Raw genomic sequence first — 23,215 nt, forward strand, 5'->3', positions numbered from 1 at the left:
ACGCACACACGCACGCACGCACAAAGGGTCCAAGTGGGAGATGGGGGGCGGGGGGGCCTTAGTTTCTATTCAAACTTTGTGCAAAGATGACCTGATTGTGAATTCAAGCCTTGGGAAAGCTTGCGATGGGGAAGATAGCATTCCCGCCCTCCTGCGCCACCTTACTGGATATACTAGCAAAAGACAGCAGCTCGCTTGTAGGTCCAGGGAGGATTTTCCCAAGGATCCAACATCTATTAAACGTGAGTAGCATGTGTAAAGACCAAATGAATTCCAAAAAGTGGTGCCAAGAAACCAAATGGAGGAATTGGCGTGGCCTTTTATTGGCGCCATTTGTCTCTGAGGAGTTTTCAAAGGAAAAGACAAGTCATTGCAAAGGATTTTGGGGACCCCCCAGGGGTTCAGTGACCAAAATTTGAGAACCAAATGGCGTGGGAGGAGGACGTGTGTAAGTGTGTGTGTGTGTGTGTGTGCGTGTGTGCGTGTGCGTGCGTGCGTGCGTGCGTGCACGTCTAACCTGGCTGATGGTGCTCATGGCTCTCATGTAGCTTTCGTTTCGGGAGCGGAACTTGGGCGAGGCCAGCAGCCCCGCCGGGTCCAAGCTGTCCAGGCTCCTATTGATAGAAACCTGGCTCACCGCCCGCAGATAGCTGTGACTCCTGATCTGCAGCTTGGGCGAGTGCTCCGTGGAAATCCTGAAACAGGAAGGGAGCAGAAAAGAAGAAGAATGAAGAAGAAGAAGAAAAAAAAAAAAGGAAACATTGGGGTCCTTCAACCTAAATGTTTTCCTCCCTAGCCCAAAGGATCAAAAACGTGTTACGAGAAGGATGCACTACTTTGAATACGGACGGGCTTTTCCTTCTGTTGGACGATTGGCCATTTTCTCGCCCGCTTTCCTTCTCTCTCCTGATTTGATTGACGGAAAATCAGGTCAAAGAAGAATCGATCCAGTGCCACTGATTATGGCCACCTGCATGGCGCCAGCGCTGGACAATCACCTTGGCCTCAGCCGCTCGCAGTTAGAGGGGAGGGGAGGGGGGCGGGGCTGGGCTGGGCCGGGCCGGCTGCTCTGCGGAACAAGCGGCGATGCAATGGCAAATCAAGCCGGCTGCGCGCTGGCAATTTGTGGTCCATTCAAAGCCCCAAAGGGAAGGCAAAGTAGGCGCTTACTTGAGCGTGGTCATCTCGGTGAGCGACGGCTGCGTGGCCTTCAGGTAGCTGGCCCGCCGCGCCTGCGCCTTGGACGAAGGTTCGGGGCCGCAGTCCGAGTCGTCGCCGCCGCCGCCGCCGCCGCCGCCGTCGTCCTCCTCCTCGGCCATGGCTTTGACGTAGCTGCCGCTTCGCATCCTCCGGCAGGGGATCTGCTGGTCCTTGCCCAGCGGGCAGAAAGCGCCCCAGTCATCCTGAGGCACCTGTGCGCGCGCAGCGAGAAGGATGCCATCAAAATCCCATTTGCCATCAATGCTAACCTGTAAGGCCCCAACTAACCCTGACGACCACCCAAAAGTACTTTGCTAATAGTTTTTGCTCTGTCCTCCCTCCCAATGCGCTTCAATTATTCATGGTCCTCGGGCGCCGTCTTCCGCTCCACTGACTTTCCGCGCAGTCTGACAAAGGTAAGCCAGATAACCAAGGACAAAGGATGGGGGGGGGGGGAATAAATGAATCAAAATAACCGCATTGGCAATGCGAGCGGGTCGCACCAAGTCAACGAGACGCTGAGCCGCTTCATACGAAGATCGGCGCTCGGCTAAGACTCCACCGTCGGCTAAATAAGGGCGACGCTGGGTAATCAGATCGACACGTGACTTTGCTTTGGCCGCCGTCCGAGCGCAGCCCGCAACATCTCGGCTCAATTTCTCCGGTTGCCGGAGTGACTTTTGTTGCCTGAAGCGTGCTCTTCAAATGCGGTTTCCCTCAATCTTTTCAGACTTCCTCCTCAGCGGCCGCGCTTTGCTCTTTCTCAGAGAGCCGCCGGGAAGGTTCTCATCTTCACCGCGGCTTTTCGGTTTTTCGGTTTTGCTCAAGGCCCGACGAGCACACGCAAACGGCCGCCCGCGTATGAATAACTCCGTGCAAAAAGATAAGTGCGCTTGCACGAGGACAAAAAACAAAACAAAACAAAAAAAAAAGAGTTTGATGAGAAACCTCCTGATGAGGTCAAAAGACGACTGGAGACATGCAAGAGGGGCGTCGCTGGCTCGCTGGCTCGGTCCTACCTGCAGGAAGTGGCAGGAGGCGCGTCCCCGCTCGCCTTTGGCTAGCTCTTGATCTCGGTTGACGGAGGCCTTCTGGTAGACCTCCCGTGCCCGGCTCACCGTCAGAGTGGAAGACCACGAGCTCTTCTCCGTTAGCGGGAGTGGCGGGCGGGAGCAGGACGAGCACTTGACGTCGTTGTTGCTGCGGGACGTCTTGAGCGAGTGGGCGCTGATGGTGTTGTACGACTCCATAAAGTACTGCGACTGCGACTTTTCCGGGCAGCGGCGCCCCACCGTCATGACGCCCGACGGTTGGTAGAGGCACATCTCCCGGTCCAGGGTGTCATCTGAGCTCCAGTAGCCGGAGATGGCGCTCCGCATCTTTGGCTCCGACTTGGAGCGGTCTTTGTTTTTGCCGCGCTTGTTGTGTTTCAGGGTTCCCGACGAAGACGGCGGCGGCGGCGGCGGGTCGTCGGGGCTGGATTTGCCGCCGCCGCCGTTCAGCCTCCCGCTCGGGGCGGATCCCGAAGGCCCCTCCAGGGAATGGGACTTGGTGAAAAGCTTCTGGACCGTGTGAACCAGGTGGCGGATTCGCCCGGGGCTGTCGCTGCGTTGGTGTTCCACCACGGCCGTGCGCTTGTACTGCAGCGTGTGGTAGCCTTCCCGTCGCACGGAAGCTCGCTGATCCGACTGCTCCGGCGGGTTACGGGAGAGTCGCTCGTTGTTATTTTTGCCCTCCTCGCTCGCCGCCGTCAGAGCCCCGCCGCACTGCTCCTTCAGCTCATGATGGGAGCTGTAATGTCTACGAGGGAAGGTGCAGCTGGCCAGGTCCGACGGGTAGCCGCCGCCGCCGCCGCATTCCGACTGGAAGGAGCTGCGCTGGGTGTAGCACGGGCGAGGCTCGCCGGCCGGGTTCAGGAAGTGGGGCTGACGATCCAAGTGAGCGAGCGTCACCGAGTCGTAGGAAGCGCCGCCGCCGCCGCCGCCGGCGTGATGGTGAGCGTGGCTGCTGGACAAGCCTTTCATGGTCATGGTAGCTGGGTTAGGGTAACAATTGAGGAGGACACAGAAAGCAGAGTTAGAAAGATCAAAATGGGACACCCTGTCAACCTTTTATTTTTGTCCTTCCACACTTCAATATAGCAGCAGATTGATCTGCCCCCCTGTTTCCGCTCCAGCGCGTTTCTCCGGGGTCGAGGAGCCTTCCTTATTTTCCAACAATTAACAATGTAACGAGAAATTTTTTTTTGCCTCACCTCGGGTTCATCCGAGCAAAAATCCCCCGCTTATTTTCGGAATAGCGTCTCTCTCTCTCTCACACACACACACACACACACGAAAAGGCATTTATTTTCCCGCTCCTCCAATCCACCTTCTCCGAGCGCACGCAAGCAGAGAAGATAATCACTTCGGCGGCGGTTTCCGCTCCGAGAGAAAACTAATAGGCCAGCAAAAAGCATCTGACAGGGTCCCCGACCTGGCCAGGCACACCCGGCGATAAACGACCCCGGCCGGCCTCGCCACGACATCCGTAGCTGACTAGAAGCTGTGCCGGGCTAACAATGCTAATGTCAATGATATGATTCATTACTCCCATTTATAATGCGCAAACAAAAGGCCACCGTGTTACGGCGAGGAGGCATAAAGAGGGCAAAATGAGACAGGAGTAGGGCAATAAAAGACCCTGTTTTCACAAATAGCGAGCGGCTGGCTAGCTGGCTGGGGACACTCACTTGAGCTATTTTGGCTCTCACCCCGAGATGGCGCCAAATCCAATCCAACAAGTCAAGTGTTGATTAGCAAAACCAGTCAACTAGCCAAAGGAATAAATGGAACCGTTTGGTGCCATTTTGTGGCATTCTCGTGGTGCTGAGTGGAACTTCATTTAGACAAAAGGAGTGCTTTGTTCCTGCTGGCATTTACAGGTCATAGGCCTACAACCTGTACAATTCACAAAATCAAACTGAGCTGCCTGCACAAGTCTGCGCAGCACCCCCTTATCGCTGGGATGTTCTACCCGTCGTGTTCCATCCCTCGCTCTCACACACGCACACGCGCACACACGCACACACACACCGACTTCTAGCGCGGCGCTAGCTACCGAGCATGTCCGGCCGAAGGTATTCATTGCGGTGGACAAGGGCTCCCTCCCTCCCTCCCTCCCTTCTGCTGGCCGCTGGAGCGGAGAATGTGACCTAAATAAAAGGGCCCTCGCGGTGATCCGCCACGCAGCTGTCTGCACACCGCTGCGCTAAAGCTGAAAAGCTGAAGGTGGGTCACGCTGGCGTTACACACACACACACACACACACACACACACACACACACACACACACACACACACACACACACACACACACACACACACACACACACACACACACACAGACACACACACACCAACGCACAAATTGCGATGGCGCCTCCACCTGGTAAAGTTGCTCAAGCAGAAGAGGAGGACCTGCTGCTTGCGTTGCGCTCGTCATACAGCCACCGGTGACGGACTGGGCGGACAGCTGTGCCTCCGTCTATGGGACGGATTCACGGCAGGCGTGAAACGAGAAAATCCTCGAGAGCGGCCATTCCCAACCGCTGCGCTGCGAGAAATTAGCCCAATTGACTTCATCAAAAATGATTGTTTATTTACTTGGCCTATTTATGCCATGTTCTTCCGCTCGATGGAAGCAGGCACAAGGAGCGCAATCGGTGAAGGAAGCGAGAAATCACTATGCTGCTAGCGTCGTCGCCATGCTGCTAGCGTCATCGCCATGCTGCTAGCGTCATCGCCGTGCTGCTAGCGTCATCGCCGTGCTGCTAGCGTCATCGCCATGCTGCTAGCGCCATCGCCATGCTGCTAGAATCATCGCCATGCTGCTAGCGTCATCGCCTTCGATCAACATCTCCCGCCGACCAAGAGGGCAAAAAGCTGGAGGCAGTCATTAGCATTTCCGACGGCTCGACGGTGAGGAAAAAAACCAAAACGTCACATTTGCATAGGTCGGAAACTTTGAGACAGAGCTTTGAGGGATAATACGCGGATCAGCGGTAATTAGGTTTACGGGCTCAAATGTATTTGGTGGTTTCTCCAAGACAGAAAAAAAAAAAAAAAGCAAGGACCATAAACGCTCATCTCAATCAACTTTAACCAACATGAATGAATATTTCACAAGATGAATATTTCAAACAAATGGAGAAACATTGGGACAGAGGCAGACGGAGGGAGACAAGAACAGCAATGTCAGGGAACATTTTCAAAGAAGGCGCTGGAAGCATTAAGGGACCTGCCGAATGTTCACATGATGTCAAAGTGCTCTTAAGCAATGACCGACTCATTACGGGCGCCACGTTGCTCGACTCTGCTTTTTCGGGCAGTCGTTTACTTCAACCAACTTTTTATAACCCGAGAATCTTCCCATTTTATTTACTGCGACATTACAAGTCGAACAGTTTAGTGGCTACTTGTTACTTTGCCTTGACGTGATGTCAGAGTGCAAATGAACTTCTGTCAGCTAGCTAGTTAGCGTAACGTAAGAGAGCGGGAGAGAGAGAGAGGCAGAGAGAGAGAGAGAGAGAGAGAGAGGGAGAGAGAGCGGGAGAGCGGGAGAGAGAGAGAGAGGGAGAGCGAGAGAGAGCGAGAGAGAGCGAGAGAGAGCGAGAGAGAGCGAGAGAGAGCGAGAGAGAGCGAGAGAGAGAGAGAGAGAGAGAGAGAGAGAGAGAGAGAGAGAGAGAGAGAGAGAGAGAGAGAGAGAGAGAGAGAGAGAGAGAGAAGCATTATTGATTTGTTTACAGGTAACAAATGTAAGCACGCAGAGTGGCGCAATGGGCAGGCTGCTGCCATTAATAGAGCATTCAGGCAACATGTGTCCAATGCAACTTTAATGGCATCTTTGTCAAAACACTCGGCAACCAAACGGCTGCTTGGCATTCAAATTTAATCAGACGCATCATAAATAAAAGTCCGCGCGGATGGACGGACGGACGGCTGGCTGGCGGCTTTTGCGGGACAGCTCCTTTGTTACTAGCAAACTAATTAGCCGCACTGTGACAAATGGAGTTAAGTCACAGCTCACGGGCATTTTCTGCCCACGACGTTTCCTTCGGCGTTTGCCGCTATTTGAAGGCCAACCACCAAAAAGTGAGCGAGGTTAAGGTTTCCACATTACATTTGAAAAGTCTAAAGCAGAAATGCATTTCCGCAAATAGTGGCCATTCATTAGCTAATATATTGATCGTTAGCTAGCGACGCTTTCTATCGTAAAATACACGCAAGGCAAGGCAAGGCGAAGCAAGGCGAAGCAAGGCGAGGCGAGGCAAGGCAAGGCGAAGCAAGGCAAGGCGAGGCAAGGCAAGGCAAGGCACTGCTGTATTTGTGAAGAATGGAAAAAAGTCAATAGAAATTTTGTGGGAATAAACGAGGGATTTGGTTTTAAGGCCAAATGGCTCATTACACCACTCTTGGGCTGCCTGCTAGCATTAGCACGGCTTTGACGCTAACGCTTCTCGGCATTGTCGACGCAACGCGCAAACGAACAATATGAACATTCTATGAGTGGGAAGAGGATTAAAAAAAAAAAAAAGAAAATCCCCCTCCCCCACGGAACGCTTGGCTTAAATTATGCAGGTCCATGTGTTAATTTTAATTGACTCGACGGCGTTTGCGCGTCTCGCGGGCGACACCGCCGCTCCGGAAACAGCGGCGCTAATGGCTTCTGTTTTATTATCTGCTACGAGGAGTGGGAGCACAGTACAAATGCCACAGCATTGCAAACAGGCAAGTTCGAACGGCACGGGGTCACGGCCACCGTTTGACACCTAGCGCATGCACGCGCACACGCACAATTTGGTCACATCGCCTTCTCTCAATGCGGAAACACTCTGTACTAAATCACCTTTCAGACTTTATTTGTAATTAGCGCGCCAAATGCACGGGACCGATGTGGGCAAAATTGTGCGTACGCCGCGGAAAGGCAACCCGAACGCTAAATGGGTCCCCGAGTGAATAGATTTGCATGGATTAGTGTTCTACGTGGATTGCCTTTAAAAAGTAAACAGCAATTAAAATGCAGAATTGGAAAAGGTGACTTTTCACACCTGATTTGGGAGCGTTTTCAAAGCATAGCAATCTCACCGCACACACTGACCTGCGTCAAGGTCTCAACTTGGGCATCTTGTCGTTGAATTGTGTCGCCTTTGCTCAGCGCTCGCTCATCTCTCCACCTGCAAAGCCAACCAAAAGACCAGAGTCGGTGACTGAGGAAGCCGCCAGCATCAATCAAAACCACGCGTGGTGGTGGTGGTGGTGGTGGTGGTGGTGGTGGTGGTGGTGGTGGTGGTGGTGGTGGTGGTGGTGGTGGCGGCGGTGGTGGCGGCGGCGGCGGTGGTGCTGGCTTGTTTTCTTTCAGCTTTCCCGCTGCTGAATTCTCATTTGGAGGATTAAAAAAAAAAAAAAAATCCCAGACGAAAGGAAATCGAAATGCTCCGTCTTCAAAGTGTTGAGATTAGACCACCTGAAAATGTGGCTGTGAGAAGAACGAGCAAAGAGCAGTCGTGTTTGGCCACGGCGCTTTTGTTCTGTTCTCAATATTCAAGCAATCCACAGGCGATTTGGGGGAACAACTGTACCAAACCAAAACAAAGAGAGACGTAACAAACTCCACCAACTAAAAATCAGGGTAAAAAAATGAGTGCAGGATAAATAAGTACGTGTGTGTGTGTGTGTGTGTGTGTGTGTGTGTGTGTCTCTCCATATGCTACAGCACGATACGAAATAGGCCTCTCTGTATTCATAAATCTCCTGAGGCACAATCAATGGTTGAAAGCGATACATAAAAGATGAGCTAGTTTGACCTCTGCTCTGGAAAGGAGGGGGAGAGAGAGAGAGAGAGAGAGAGAGAGAGAGAGAGAGAGAGAGAGAGAGAGAGAGAGAGAGAGAGAGAGAGAGAGAGAGAGAGAGAGAGAGAGAGAGAAGCAGAGAGAGGTTTTGCTCAGCGATATGGACTTGGTCAGGGCGCACTTTGAAGTCGAGGCACATGAGGATGGACGGATGGACGGATGGACGGACGGACGGACGGACGGACGGATGGATGGATGGATGGACGGGGGCTGCTCGCTACGAGTCAGCAAGCGGCAACGGCCCGGCCTGGCATGATACATCAGGACAATGACACAGAAGCGCAATTTCAGAGATCCCGACCTTGGCGATGACGCAGAAATGAGTTCCACTTGCAATGACACTTTGGGCTGATTTCATTCACGAATTGGAATCCAATCCCAAAACGTCGGTACATTTGCTCTTACCCTCGCCAGTGAGCGAGCGATCTGACCCTGAATGCACATGAGGCCTTGCCAAAAGCAAAAGTGCCCAGCAGACGTGGTGGCAGAAGCGCATTACGTGCAGCTGTGTTCACGTTGGTCAAATGGATCCCGACAGCAATGAAGGAGTTCCAAAGACTGTTGTACGCCGGTGGGCCGCTCGCTCACTTCTTCATGATCCGGCGCTCGCCGTCAGTGGCGCCCGGCAGCTCGTAAGCTAAGCCAACTTGACCCTGGCTTGGCTAAAAAGGCGCCATTGTGGCACTATTCAGAATGGCGAATGATTATAAATAATGGCAGAGAATGCTGTCCAAAGTAGCAGCGTTAGCCATGCTAAGCTAGCATTAGCGCTGTAAAGTGCTTTATTTCCCTCCTTCTCTTTGCAATAATATGACTTCTACGAGTCTCTCTGTTGTGTTCATGCTTAATCGGTGTTCCTTGCCGCCCTCACTATATCTGTATCTATCGCCCCTCCCTCCCTCCCTCCCTCCCTCCCTCCCGCAGACAATCACACCGCATCTTTCCACGGCTCATCACTCTCGCCGGCACGGTCAAAATAACAGCCGCTATCTATCAGAACATTTTTTATAACCAGGGGGCAATTTTGCGGAGGAGCCGGCCGGCCGGCCGGCTAGGCCTCTCGCCGTCTTGTAGTGCAGCCAAGCGCTGTCATTTTAACAAGAAATCTGATGCGGGCCGGTTCGGCGCTTTCATCTGAACGCGCGGATGAGGGAGGGCTGTATGCTAAACAGGCCGGAAAGAAGGAAGCGGGCGAGGCGAGGCGAGGCGAGGCGAGGCGAGGCGAGGCGATGAAGCCCACTCGCAAGCTCATCAGGCCAAATCAATGCAAACTAATCCCGAGCCAATTAAGGAACGTCCTCCGAGCGGCCGCAACCCCTATCAATTTCTTTCCCACTTCTCGCTGTGAACTCATTGATTTGAGCGCCCGGTGCGGAAGGCAGACAAATGAGGGAATGTGCATTGGTTGGAAGGGTTTTTTTTTTTTTCTCTTTCCCTTTTCTAAAACCTCTTTCAAAACTACTTGGCCGGTGATTTGCTCAAGATGATGAAAAGGTTCAAGGTAGTGGAAACAAAAATGGCGGTTTGTACTTTAGTCTCCTGTTTACAGTCTCACAATATGAGATGAACATTTAAAAAAAAAAAAGACTGCGTTTTTTCCAAAAGAAGCACAATGTTAGTGTTCCAAAGGTATTTGATCAGTTGAGAGTGTTGAAGCTGGCTGGGCTGCCTCCCACAACCTGCAGGGCAGGGCAGGGCAGGGCAGGGCAGGGCAGGGCCAACAAAGAAACAAGCGGATTGAAGTCAATGAAGGAGAGGAGAGAAAAAGGAGCATCAATCTTGAGGGATTTAGCTCAGATTTAGGGGGGGGAAATGCTTTTATAATCTGTATTTAAATACAAATCAGATGGGATCAAGCTGAGCGACTTTAAGAGCAGAAGCCAGCCAGCCAGCCAGCTAAGAGTCACTTGCTAGGAGATTCAAAACGTGCGAGTTTGAGCCCGGAACGGACAAACTCCATCGTTACGAGGCGCTGCCAAGGTGAGCCGGCCGGCCGTGCCGACCTATCTGAGCTGGCCGAGCGAGAGCGCTGCGCAAGGTTAAAAGTTCACGGCGTACTGCTGCCAAGTAAGCAGATTAATAAAACATGAGCGCCCATTTTCTGGCTGTGCTGAGGTTCTTTTTTTTTTTTTTTTGCACTAGACCACAAATGTACTTTGTACAGTGGCTCCAGCCGGGGGCGGCGCGTTCCTGCACGCCTGGCTTCTTATGTGGAGCCTTTGACAGCTCCTGGGACGCAAAGACACGCACAGTCACCAAGGAGGGAGGGAGGGAGGGAGGGAGGGAGGGAGAAGTGGGGGGATGTAAACATCATTTGGATGCGGAGGCACGCTCCTCCCTCCATCTGCTCTCACATATGAACACGTTTCAAAAAGTTCCTTTAGCACGCTGGAAACATCCGCTACATCGAGCTCGGACAAACATCTGCATCTCGAGCAAAGGTTGTCGAAATGAGGTTGAGACGGACAACGCTGCTGCAAAAAGAATGGCACCAATTAACATGGAAAGTGCTGCGCTAAGGGATGGAGATGATGAGGATGAGGAGGATGCATCCATTTTGAATGGAGCAATTTCAACTCGTCTCGCTAGACTTTGATCTGATCTAAAAGCAAGCCGTCCGTCACGCCATTCGGGACATTTGCGCCCTATTCATAAAACGAACAGAAATACGACGTAAGTTGTACAATTGTGGATGTTCACTGCATTTTCTACTTTGTCACAGCCAAGCGCACATTCCCTTGTTGTCCAAACGTCAGAGTGAAGAGTAGCCCGCCGCCTGCCATCCACGCTAAACACAGGCGCAAGTACGTGCGCGTACGTACTTGCGCAAGTGCGTACGCGCACGCCGCTTCTCCCGCCTACACAGCAAATCGTGATGACAGTGACTGCTCATCCCGCCGGCTGCCGCGAGCGACGTCAACGCTGGCCCAGATTTCATCCGATTATACAAGTGACGTCATCAAATGTGTTTGGCTGCCCCGCCCACTCGCCCATTCGCGCAAGCAAACATGTTTGCATTGCTCCGACGCTTGCTCGCGTGCGTCTCTCAAAATAGTATATTGTAAAAAGCACCCGAGTGCGTGAAAGTCACAAAGAAGCGAACGCCTTTGGCCCTGCCTGCTCACACAGAAGGTGCGTGCATCTGCTGATCTGCAGGCCACTCCGTGGCCGTGTGCTTCTTCTGTCCGGGAGAGACGGGCAGAAATTAGCCTCGCTGCTTGCTCTGCTCTGCTCTGCAGAATAACAACACGGATTGCTGCGCTGCTCAGGTGGCGTGCGTGACTCCCGCTGTCACTGAAAATTAGCACACTTTGATGATCTTTACTGTCATGCTAAGACAACTTATCCTGTATGTTTGGAAATCGGTCAACGAAACAGGACGGAGAAAGGACCAGCGATGGCAAAATAGAAATAGATCTACTTCATCTTCATCTTTTTTTTGTTAACACGGCGTTCAGCAAATACAATGAAAACAGTCGAGGCACCAAAATGGAACCCCATAAGTATTCAGTCTTCAGGCAACCAAGCCTATTTGCCAATACTGTACAGTATATGTTGAAAATGGATGGAGCGTGCCTCCACTCGCCCTGTCTAGAGGCTGGGCTGGCTTCAAAGCGTTGCGCTTGGTCGTGTGCGGCGTTTGTGCGGCGTTTGTGCGGCAGTGTGTCAGCGCCTGCAGCGTGGCGCCTCATCAGCGTGATTTTCAGCCACGAACCCATCCCCTTGCAAATGTCCATTCTGCCCCTCCAATGCATATTCACCGCTAGTTTGCTAAGTACGCGCATCCCTTTTTTTTTAGGCTCGGCAGCGGACACTTGCGTACAGGAGGCGTCGTCGAGATACTACAATCGCCCGCCGCCGCCATAAAAACGATCATTACAGCAGACGAAGCTTTGAGGGAGGGAGGGAGGCAATTTGGCGTTCACAGCCGTCCAAAGCTATTGGCGGCTGCCGACCCTGACTAAGCCCTTTCCCCCCGCCCAACCCGCCTGCGCACTCTTTTGTCGCTGCTACGCCAGTTTGGATGTCCTCACGGATTTCATGCTTTCACAGTCTGGCAGGGGCTGGTGAGCATTTGGAGGAATGAAAACAAATAAGGGCATCTTCTCAACCATGTGCCAAGTGCGCAATAATGGCCTTCAAGTACGTCATGTTCCAGTCACATTTGAAATGACACACGGCATCAATTTGGTACGCGGGTCGGCTTGGATTTGAAAAAGATTTCTTTCAAAGTTGGATTTCAATGGGAAGGTGCTCTTCCGAAATGAAGAGACAAAGTATGTTCCTCTTTTTCTTCTCGGAATCGGAGCGGGACACCGGTTGAGCCCCCACCCAAGCCCAGATGTCAGCTTCAAAGCTTGTCCCGACCTATTCCAGATGAAAATGAATATTGGATAGACATTTGAAAATGATCTGCGCGGATCTCGCGGTAGTGCTTTGATGTTGTAGTCAAAGCTACCGAGTCGGATGGCGACCATCAATGCAACGCCTAAGGCCGTTGGGAAAGGAAGAAGAGAAAGAAAGAAGCAAGTGCCGGCCAGGCTGAATTGAGAACAGATTGGATGTGGCCAGCCAGCCAGCCAGCCAGCCAGCCAGCCAGCCAGCCAGCCAGCCAGCCAGCCAGCCAGCCAGCCAGCCAGCCAGCCAGCCAGCCGCTATGTCAACTGTAGTAAGATAACTTGGCTAGGCAATCTCAATGAGAAAAGGAATCAAACCTGCACACAAACATGCAAGAGCAGTGCAAAGGATGGGGCGCTGTCCTTGGTCCTGATCTGCTTTTCCAAGCGCTTGCCGACGCGTCCGTTCATTTGCCCCTTGATATTTGAGACACACAGACTGACCAAAAAAAGCACAAAACCTGCTTCCCCTAAATCTCTTGTCCTGAACTCAATCCAAAGCCACTTTCATTACGTAGATGGAGATTATCCATCCTAAAAATGCTGCATGTCTCAGTGAAAGCACAGACAAAAGTGGTGAATGAATCTAGATTGCTAAACAATAAGCCGGCTAATTGCCAAACTGCTCGCTCGCTCGCTCGCTCGCTCAGGACACAGACGGAAGCCTGACCTCCAGATGTCTATTTTCTGCTTAAATTTTCAAAAGGTATCATTCGTGTGCGAGTCTGAAAGTAGCAAAAGGGACCTTGATGGCACCAGAAGAGAACGTGAAGAAGATTGCCGGCCGTCTTTTCGTCAGCGAGAGCAGCACCCACCCACCCTCCCTCCCTCTCTCTTCGGCATGCGTTTGCCGCTTATTTCATGACAAAACGTGTCAAAGTCATGCGACATTTGCTAATGATGCTAAGATTTAGAATGATCCATTTCAAATGGCTCATCAACAATCAATTCTTTGAAATTCCAATATTAGGAAGCACAAAGAATGGCTGCAAATGAATGGACTGAGGCTCAGAGCTAATCCTCTTCTGCTTCAAATGGACCAACCAAGCGTGACTACTGAAATAAGATGGAACTACAGCCAAGAAATTGTGCTTTGCAAAAAAAGGATTAGCGTGGAGGTGGACGGATGGATCAGCGAACGCTCACAGGCATATATTCTTGATCCTCTGCCAAGACCAACTAATATTACTGCCGCACCAACAAGACAGGTGTCCAAAAGAAGCCTTGGACAAGTTCCGTTGCCATGAAAGCAAAGAGAAGCAGAGGCATAGGTGCTAAAGCTCCTATTTTGGCTGCTGCTTTGTGTGGATAAACAACCGTGAGCGCCACCAGCGAGCGTTCACTCATTCACACACAGGCAGACAGGCAGGCAGGCGGGCGGGCTTGGCAGCCACGCAGGCAGGCAGCCACGCAGGCAGCCACGCAGGCAGGCAGGCAGGCAGGCAGGCAGGCAGCCACGCAGGCAGGCAGGCAGGCAGGCAGCCAGCCAGGCAGCCAGCCAGGCAGCCAGGCAGCCAGGCAGGCGCCATCTGTCACGCCGTAACCTCGCCCACCTTCAGAGTCCCGCGTGCTCACTAATGGATCCATAACTTTGTTAGCACCTCATCACGCCGGCCGCTTAGCATGCGCGCCACCGCTAGATTTAGCGCCACGGCACGGCGGCTGACCTCGGCCGTCACGGTGTCCGCTCACGCCTCCAAACGTTTATGGAAACGCCTTCCCCACGGACGGGCCTGCAGCTTTGTGAAGAACGTCTTCTCAGGCGCAAAAGTGGACAATTTCACACCGGCTGGGGGACCGAGCGTATTCAAGCCGTTTGCCGGGGACGCAAAAAGGAGGGGTGGGGAAAGAAAAAAAAAAAACAGTACTCTCAGAGGATAGTCCATGCGGGAAAGACACTCCGTGCAGGTGCAAAGTGAGCCATTGCACCAATAAGACAAGTGAGAAAGCTTTCAAGCCAATGAACGCACGCTCGGGAGGGGCCGCTCCCCATGCTTCCGTACAAAATACAAACAAAACAACGCATACACCAATTAGATCTTGAGATCTTAGCGTGAACTGATTTGCTGGTGGTGGAGAGCTAATCAGATTAGCGGCCAGTGGGGCACAAGGGGTTAACTAGCCTGATGGGCTTTACGTTAAGAGATGAGCCACGGCTCGACGGGCCGGGCCGGGCCGATGAGCCACGGCTCGACAGGCCGGGCCGGGCCGGGCTCGGCAGCCCCGCCTCGGCGGTGTCACGAAGCATCTAATTGATGGGATTTGCTGACGGAATGAACATTGGGGATGCGCGCGCGCGCTCGCTCGCTCCCTCCTCGGCGGGCCGGCCGGCCGGCGCCTTGGGCCCGCAGCAAAGGCGACGGAGGCCCATGTAAATGTCAGCGTCTTTGAGGCGGACCTCTGCCGAGCGTGAAATGAAATCTGGCAGGCAGAGTTTGGGGGCCTCGCTTTCCATCGCGCTTGCCCAATAACAATCTGGACCGGACCCCCTTCCATTATTGCGAATCCCAGCCAGCAAGCCCCCCCCAAAGCTGGCCTTTACTTTCAAATCAAAAAGCATTATTATTATTGCTGCGGTGAAATCTGCTATCTTTGATAATCCCATCTAATCCTCGGGGGGCTCATACAATCAGGATTATTGTATGTAAAACAATCACTATACATACGTGCCTGCTTTGGGCTTTTGCTGTGATAGGCCAGTTTGAGTAAGGTTCCCAACAATCTTTACTGCCGCAGAGAGAGCGAGTCAAGAAGAGCCACACTGGGCGCTTGACGATGCCAGCGGGCAGATTCGACAGAGTGCCGTCGGCGTCGGCGTTATTTGCCGTTGAAAAAGTGAAGGGATCAATGAAATGGCAGCCATTGCAAAAGATTTGCCTTTTGTCATTGTTAGCAGCCAAGCGCTTACAGCAAGGGCTCTTTGTCCCGTCCATCCGTTCCATTGGTGGCGGCGGCGGCTGCGGTGGCAGCGGCGGTGGCAGCTTAACTCAGCCTAGGGCTTCTTAAATAAAGCTCCTGGCTTTAAATAAACCCGAGCGGCGGGCGCACACGGCGCTCGCGGCACGGAGACTTTCTAGGATGCTTGCGCACGTGACGGTCCGGCCGGCCCTCCCTCCGGCCCTCCCTCCCTCCCTCCCTCCCTCCCTCCCTCCCTCCCGTGCCAATGGTAGAAGGCTGCTGGACGATTCAACATTGTAGCTTCCCAAAAAAGTCAGCCCTGTGGATCGCGCAGCGGCTTCGCCAAACGACACTTTGGAACTGCCAATGGTGCCGCCCGCTTTCCATGCCCGCTTGCGCCCGCCCACAGCTCACGTCGGGCCTCGGCTTCAGGCAGATGTCGGTCACGAGCCCGATGGATTGATCAAAGGCCGCCTCGTCGTCCAGCGAGAGCCGAGGCGAGGTATTTGACGCCTGGCTAATTGCTGGGGGTTAACGGGACATCCGGCAAGGGGAAATCCAGCGCGTCTGCTCGTCATATACAATTTGCCGCCACTCAATATGACTTTGCGTGTATTCCGGAACCTTTATGAGCTGCTGTCAAAAGCGTTAGATCCCGTCAGTGCCCTTTCACCACAAGTGTCAGCCATCTCCGGCCATCACGCTCAGGAGAGGAGACAGGCCAATCTCAAGGCTTCCGAGCGCTCGGCTCGGCTCCGCTCGGCTCGGCTCGGCTCTGCGTGGAGATACGTAGATGCGAGCCGGCGGGCGCCTTTAAACACGCAAACGGTGTCGGAGACAAAGAAGCGGAACAAAGCGCAAACTGCTCGCTCCAAATGCAAAGGGAAAAAGGAGTGGAACCAGGAATATTGACTTGCGCCAGGAACTTCTGCAATGGCTTTTGTTCTTTTCTTCTTTCTTTCCTTTCGCCGTTCCGTTGTCAATAAAGCCGAGCCATCGAGCAGTCACACGAGCTTCGAGCGCTGTGGCAAAAGTGCACTTAGCATGCAGCAGCTGATCCACACGTGGGCTCCCTCCCCTGGTGGATTGGCTTGGCAAGCCAACAATGCTAGCGGCCTTTGGCAGTCAGAGCATGCTCCAGGAGCTGGAGGGAGGGCAAACAAACATGGCTGCCAGCATGGCTGCCAGCATGGCTACCACCGTGGGCGGACGGGCGGACGGATTTCTTTTGTCCCTAGACACATCCGGAGCTACAAAAGCTTCCGAGAGCTAGAAAAATGCTAAGTGCCAGTGACTTTGTTGAAAAAGCAGGTGTAGCCTGTAGGCACGAGCGGGAAGCTGCCAAGGTAAACATGCAATAGCATGCCGCTTAAAAGCTGCAAAGGTAAACATGCAATAGCATGCCGCTTAAAAGCTGCCGCACACCCCCAAAACGGCGGTGCGGTGACCTCGGCCGTATCGGGCTTTGGACGGCCTCCCCCCCCCCTCCCCTCCCCTACTTCACACTTGTCAACGCAATACGGAAAACCGCTGGCAATCAAGATGGACGCTAAGCTCCTGCCTGTTTGAGAATTGGGTTGTTGCTGTTTTTTTCTGCTAACTACTTGAAACAGAGCTCCCACTTAAAATCTCAAACGGGAAGGGATGAGCACATTTAGCTGAAAAGCTTAAGCGTCTCCACAGGGAGGTTCTCCTCGCTCAAGACAAATTTGCAGCAGGAGAGAAAGAAAGAAAGAAAGAAAGAAAGAAAGAAAGAAAGAAAGAAAGAAAGAAAGAAAGAAAGAAAGAAAGAAAGAAAGAAAGAAAGAAAGAAAAGGCAAGTGCTTTCCTGGGGGTAACATGCTGCTGGCTGGCTGGCTGGCTGGCTTGTTTGTGGAGGGGGGGGGGGGCAATTAAAGCAGCCTGCCAACAGCTCCCGTACGACCCGTCTAAGTGCGCCCCATGTGAGCCACGTTGGTCTCAACAAAAGGCGTCCTGTTCTCGGCCGCTCGCTCCGGAACGCTCGCCACTGCAAATGCAGCCAAAGAGACCCGGAAGCTCGGCTGGCTCGCTGGCACTCTGGTCCGGCTGACTCATCAATGCTGTCATCCTCAGCATCATTACAACACCGCTGCGACTCGTGGCCTTGAGATAATCAAATCTGAGGCGGGACAAGTTGTGACGAATGACTTTAGCGGGAAGCAAAAAAATATACAGCCGCAGATGGCGGTCAATCGCAGCTCTTCAGCCGATTTAAATGCGATTGATAATGTGCCGCTTCTTTGACAATAAAAACAGGATAAGAAGAATTGTTCTAACCATGGTCACTGATGGCGGGCTGCTATTTTTCTCATTTAAAAAAAAAAAACAAAAAAAAAACAGGCAAGAAGCCCAAGAGTGAAAATCATTCAAGAGGCTTTTGGCTCCACACCTCATTATCTCAAATGTTCAGTTCAGCGTTCCCGCTATGTACGACTGCAAACGCGCGCTTGCCTTTGCTAATCTACTCGTGCTTACGCGACTGACCTCTTGGCCTCCGGCTGACCTCTCGGTCCTTCCTTGCAGCGCCGTGTGAGCTCATCAGGTACGCTGTGGGAAATGATCCAATTTCACTTAAGTGGACCGAAAATGATTTTGTTACAGCAAATGCCGGGTCCGTACTACAAAGCGGAGCCATTAGATGGCACCTTTTGCCTTTCAACTCACAAAAGAGATCCATTTTCCGTCACAGCTGGAGTCTTTTTACAGATGTGGCGGGCGGGCGGGCGCTGGTCATTTGCGCCTGATAAATTTCACATGCTACTCCTAGTTTTTTTGTCTTTCTTTCCTTTGACAAAGGGAATCACACGAGATGGGCAAGGCAATTTACAAGGCCCCGCCCGGTGGTGAGAGATGAAACGGGGATTTTGCTTGACTCAACGTCATAATCTGTGCTCTGTGACAAGGCAAGCGCCAAAACTACCAAAAGAAACAGACTTCTTCCACCAGATTAAAACAAAGTTCTGAGCTTTTTTTCCTATTCTTAAGTGCCAAATCGCTTTGACCCAAAACACACATTTTGGACCAAAAAGCGGCAAAAAGAAACATCAACTGTGACTTGTTGGTGTTCTGCGATCAACACCCAAATTTGTACTGCAATATGATTGAAGTATTAACTGTATGATTGATATGATGTTGTATCGGTGTGACCTTCTCGACAACCCCCGCCAGGCAGGCAGGCAGGCAGGCAGGGAGGGAGGGAGGGAGGCAGCACACATCCATCCCTCCCTCCCTCCCCCCCTCGACTGCTCCGCTCTATCTCTCTATCGAATTCCCGACGCAAGGCTGGAGCACGGCTTGATTGGCCGGACGCATTTAGTCGGTGCCTCATTATCGCTTCACACTTCGTGGCTAATAGGGAGGAAGTCAAACTTACAAGAAAGCATACATACGCGCAAAAAGCTGCGTTCACACGTGCACACTCGCCCTGAAAAGGCTTTGCGCGGGGAAACATTTGGCGCATTTGTCTTGCTTGCTTCTCTTACCTTGGCAACGCAGCTCGGCGGCGTCCGTCTGGCGAGCAGGAAGCCCCGCACGGTATTCCTTCGCGCTGACCTGACCGCATGCGGCGTGGATGCGCTAGTGGGACGTCACTCGTGTGGCCGGCTCCAACACGCCGCCGTCCAAGTGTCGCCCAGCATGGCTCCGTGTGTTCGGCTGCAGTGGCAGCGCGGAGCACGTGTGTGCCGATGTGTTTCCATGCATGCGTGTGTGAGGGAGGGAGCGAGCGAGCGAGGGAGGGAGGGAGCGGGCGAGCGAGCGAGAGAGCAAGGGAGGGAGGGAGGGAGGGAGGGAGCGGACACAAGCTGCACATGATGGGGAGGAGGAAAAACCTGTCTTGGACTTCCGGCTCAGATCCAAGCAAGCCTAAGAGAACGTCAAACGAGCGATAGACTGACTGACTGGCTGGCTGACTGACTGACTGACTGACTGACTGACTGACTGACTGACTGACTGACTGACTGACTGACTGACTGACTGACTGACTGACTGACTGACTGACTGACTGACTGACTGACTCACTGACTCACTCACTGACTGACTCACTGACTCACTCACTGACTGACTCACTGACTCACTCACTCACTGACTCACTCACTCACTCACTGGTCAAGTGGTACCTCAAGTCAAATGGAGATTGGAAAATCAAATGGAAGTTATCTTTTCATTTGTCTTAAACTGGAGTTATCTGGAAAGCCAGAACCGAGGCCTGCCCGATTCAAATCCAGAACCCTAACCGCTGTTAAAGCTTACTTTTCTCATTCCGCTGACCTTGTAAAGGTTATAAAAAGGTAAAGATCCAATGATTGTCACACACGCAACCGGGTGTGGTGAAATTTGAAATTTCGGAGCGGTGAGCAGCAGGGGTGCCGCGCCCGGGAATCATTTGGTGATCTAACCCCCCAATTGCTGAGTGCCGAGCAGGGAGGCAACGGGTCCCATTTTTATAGCCTTTGGTACGACCCGACCAGTCGGCCGGGGTTTGAACCCGCAACCTTCCGGTCTCAGGGGAGACAGTCTACCGCTAGGCCACTGAGCTGTTGCGACCCTTGAGTTAAGCCCGCCCGGGATGCTTTTCCGTCTGGCCCGCGGGGGAGCGGCGACACCTCTGTGAGTCAAGCCCCAGTTTGTGTTGCGCATCCCGCGGAAAAACATCATCAATCGTTGGGCTTTGGACGGAGTGTGTCTGCGAGCTGCAGTAATATGAGTGGTTCTTCGCAGAGGACAAAGAATACATGGCCACACTGGGTATTGTTTTGTTGACATGGCACGTTTGTGCTTGGATAGCGTCATAGCATCGCGACGCCACGCCGATGCCATTTGTGTTTTGCATGCTTAGCTAGCACGAAGCTAAATGGATGCATTGACAGTAAAGCTATGGCTATGCGCTTGCTTGTGCGTCCACGCTTCACTTTGGTTCTCGATCCACTCCGTATTTTGAATGTGACTCTGGCTCAGCATGCAACAGCCAGCTCGCTCTCAATAATTCAGATGAAGGAAGGAAGGTAGTTGAAAAGATATGAAAGGTGACATGGTAGTGTTGGCAGTAAGTGGCTGCCAGAGTTTCAATCCAATTGGGCTCAAAGAGTGGCGGGTGTGCTCTATTGTTTACAAGAGAGCGTCGGATGTTTGATTGGCATCGGGTGCGCGCGCATGCGCATGCGCAGCGCGACCGGCCGCTGACTTCCTAACCGAGTTCCTAATTACCTACTTTGCTGTTTCGAGTGAAGCTTCTGCAGGAGACGTATGAATTATGCATCGTCCTGCCTTAATAGAGAGAGAGCTGCCTGCCTGCCTGCCTGCCTGCCTGCCACGCACGCACGCACGCACGCACGCAGACACATCAATACTGACTGACTCAATTAATGATGGGTCCCGAGGTGGAGAGAGCAGCCAAATTAAGAATATGCTAATTCAAATCTTGCTCGACAACCACTCTAAAATTTTGTGATAACATAACAGAAAACGAAGGCAAAGTAAGCCACGCACACGCACACACACACACACACACACAAAACATTTGCATTCGCAGGCTGAGATCTTCTAGGCTGAGATGAGATGACAGCGCATGCCTGCATTACACTTGATAAATACCAAATCATAATAACAATATTAACAACCCCGCCTCTTAACCGTACGTATCAAGTGTTGGCCTATTTTCTGTGAAGACAACGAGTGCTCCATTTTTTGGTGATTGCAAAACTGATCAAAGAAAAAGAAGCTTGTTTTGAATGTTTTTTTCCTCTGTGCCTTTCACACTTTTTACTTTACATGTGCTTGAGTGCGAAAGGCAGGCCTCCCCCCCCCCAAAAAAAAACCAACCCAAAACACTTCCTCTGCGGGGGCAGCGATGCACGATGCTTAACACTTTCTACTGCCGAATGCTCCTCCGGCTGGGGTCATCTTTTGCTTTTCACATACACCTCCCTAAACTTGACAAAAGAATGTCATGGGGAAACATGAAATAAGTCGTAGGATGTATGAATTCAAGCAAACGTGCATGGGCAGCATTTGAAATGTGCAAAATGAGGTCAACTAGAAGAAGACAATTGGTGGAGAAGGCTGACAGGTAGAAGGTGTTTGGCATGGGCGAGGCCCCCCCCCGCATGAATGATTTTTTTGCTCGACTGCGCATGCAGCTCCTCGCCAGCCAGCCACACATTTCTTCTTCTTCTTCTTCTTCTTCTTCTTCTTCCCAGCCCACCGTCGCTCGCTCGCTCGCTCACCCGCCCGCACCATCTTCTTTTTCCATTTTCCTTTTGTGTAAGGCTTCCTGGCTGAGTCGCAGCCGAAGTGACAGGTGTCATAAGGGCTCCGCTGATCCTGGCTAAAGGAGCCGCCGAGCCCGGAAAACCAGTCGGCTCGCGTTACGTTTGCGGTGACAGCCGCAAACAGCGGGGAAACGGGGGGAGGAAGCAAGGAAGGAAGCAAGGAAGGAAGGAAGGAAGCAAGCCAGCAAGCAAGGAAGCAAGCAAGGAAAGAACCAAGAAAGAAAGGAAGGAAGGAAAAGCCGCGCCTCGTGAGGGAGGGACGGATGGACGCGCACTTGGCCGTTGTCATGACGTTTTCGTTTTGCTGGTTTCGCACTTCCGGTTTCAAAACAGGAGGCCCGAACCTCGGAGTCGTTCCTCGCCACGACGTAGCCATGACTCAATAATGAGTCAAATCAAACATTTCATTTCGCCCAACTTTGTCATTAGCTGGAGTTGCCACCAAATGTGGAGTCAACGTGCTGCGCTCGTGTCTATTTCGTACGTTGTGAGCGTGCCGTTTGAAAATCTCTTTTGTGGCATAAAGCAGACTCGCTGGCACACACACTCAAACATGCAAATTGAACAAACGGCTGATGGCCTCTCTTTACTGGCACGGAATCCTCCTACAATGAAAAAGTGGCTCATTTGAAGAGGCTGTCGTATGATCATGATGCCACTGTCAAAATGGTGTCACCCACGTTGTCCGTTTCAGGAAGGTGATATTTAGGGGGGGAAAAATTGTCGCAGGAGGGCTCACTTTTGACTGCTTTTGTAAGCTAGCTCTGTCAATGACTGTCAATGTGATGTGAGTAGTGTAATGGCTAATGAAAAACGACTAGAAAAGCCATCCGAGTGGCTGCCTGCCTGGCTGCCTGCGTGGCTGCCTGCGTGGCTGCCTGCGTGGCTGCCTGCGTGGCTGCCTGCCTGCCTGCGTGGCTGCCTGCCTGCCTATGTGGCTGCCTGCGTGGCTGCCTGCGTGGCTGCCTGCGTGGCTGCCTGCGTGGCTGCCTGCGTGGCTGCCTGCGTGGCTGCCTGCCTGCCTGCCTGCCTGCCTGCCTGCCTGCCTGCCTGCCTGCCTGCCTGCCTGCCTGCCTGCCTGCCTGCCTGCCTGCCAAGGGTTCCCCAGCCTGCCTTTATCCAAAGTTGACTTCATTATCATGCTAATCCCTGCATCTAGTGAGACCCTAGCATATTAATGGAAGTCTGTCTGCGACTTTACAAGCACGTCGTCGAAGCGTCGCCGCCGCCGCTTGAATAATAACAGCGCGAGAGTCGCCGTTGTCCTGCTCGAGTTCACGTCTGACTTGAATGATCAACAAGATGACTAAAGGCACATTGACAAGCTAACGGATACATTTCGCATTTTGCCCTCTCTGAATGACACTCAGCAAATGTCTTATCTTTTTTTAACAGCACGGCCATTTAGTTTGATTTCGTTTTTGAGTTTTAATGACCTCGCGACAGCAGCACAATCGATTTTGTTTCAAAGAATCGACGCTCCCTGCCTCCCTCCCTCCCTCCCGCGCAAACGACATCATTCAGATGTCAATCTTGAAGCG

General features: G+C 52.5%; 1 protein-coding gene across 7 annotated transcripts in view; it reads right to left on the minus strand.

Moving 5' to 3' along the window:
• Positions 1–23,215, minus strand: part of dlgap1b (discs, large (Drosophila) homolog-associated protein 1b) — a 64,481-nt gene that overhangs the window by 16,135 nt on the left and 25,131 nt on the right. For 2 of the 7 annotated variants that reach the window (XM_088362887.1, XM_088362889.1), the window contains 4 exons: positions 7,339–7,414; positions 2,220–3,235; positions 1,171–1,412; positions 518–695 (listed from right to left, as the gene is read on the minus strand). In XM_088362887.1, the coding sequence (XP_088219013.1) occupies positions 518–695; positions 1,171–1,412; positions 2,220–3,230 (1,431 nt within the window). In that variant the 5' untranslated portion in view covers positions 3,231–3,235; positions 7,339–7,414. Of the gene's footprint in view, positions 1–517; positions 696–1,170; positions 1,413–2,219; positions 3,236–4,626; positions 4,790–7,338; positions 7,415–17,889; positions 17,953–18,887; positions 22,596–23,215 lie in introns of those variants that run through there. The other 5 variants (XM_088362890.1, XM_088362892.1, XR_015854555.1 and 2 more) reach the window with 5 other exon arrangements.

Source organism: Syngnathus floridae, chromosome 20 (assembly GCF_059516105.1).
Source record: "Syngnathus floridae isolate MCC-2025c chromosome 20, RoL_Sflo_1.0, whole genome shotgun sequence".
In the NCBI taxonomy this organism is placed as follows: Eukaryota; Metazoa; Chordata; class Actinopteri; order Syngnathiformes; family Syngnathidae; genus Syngnathus; species Syngnathus floridae.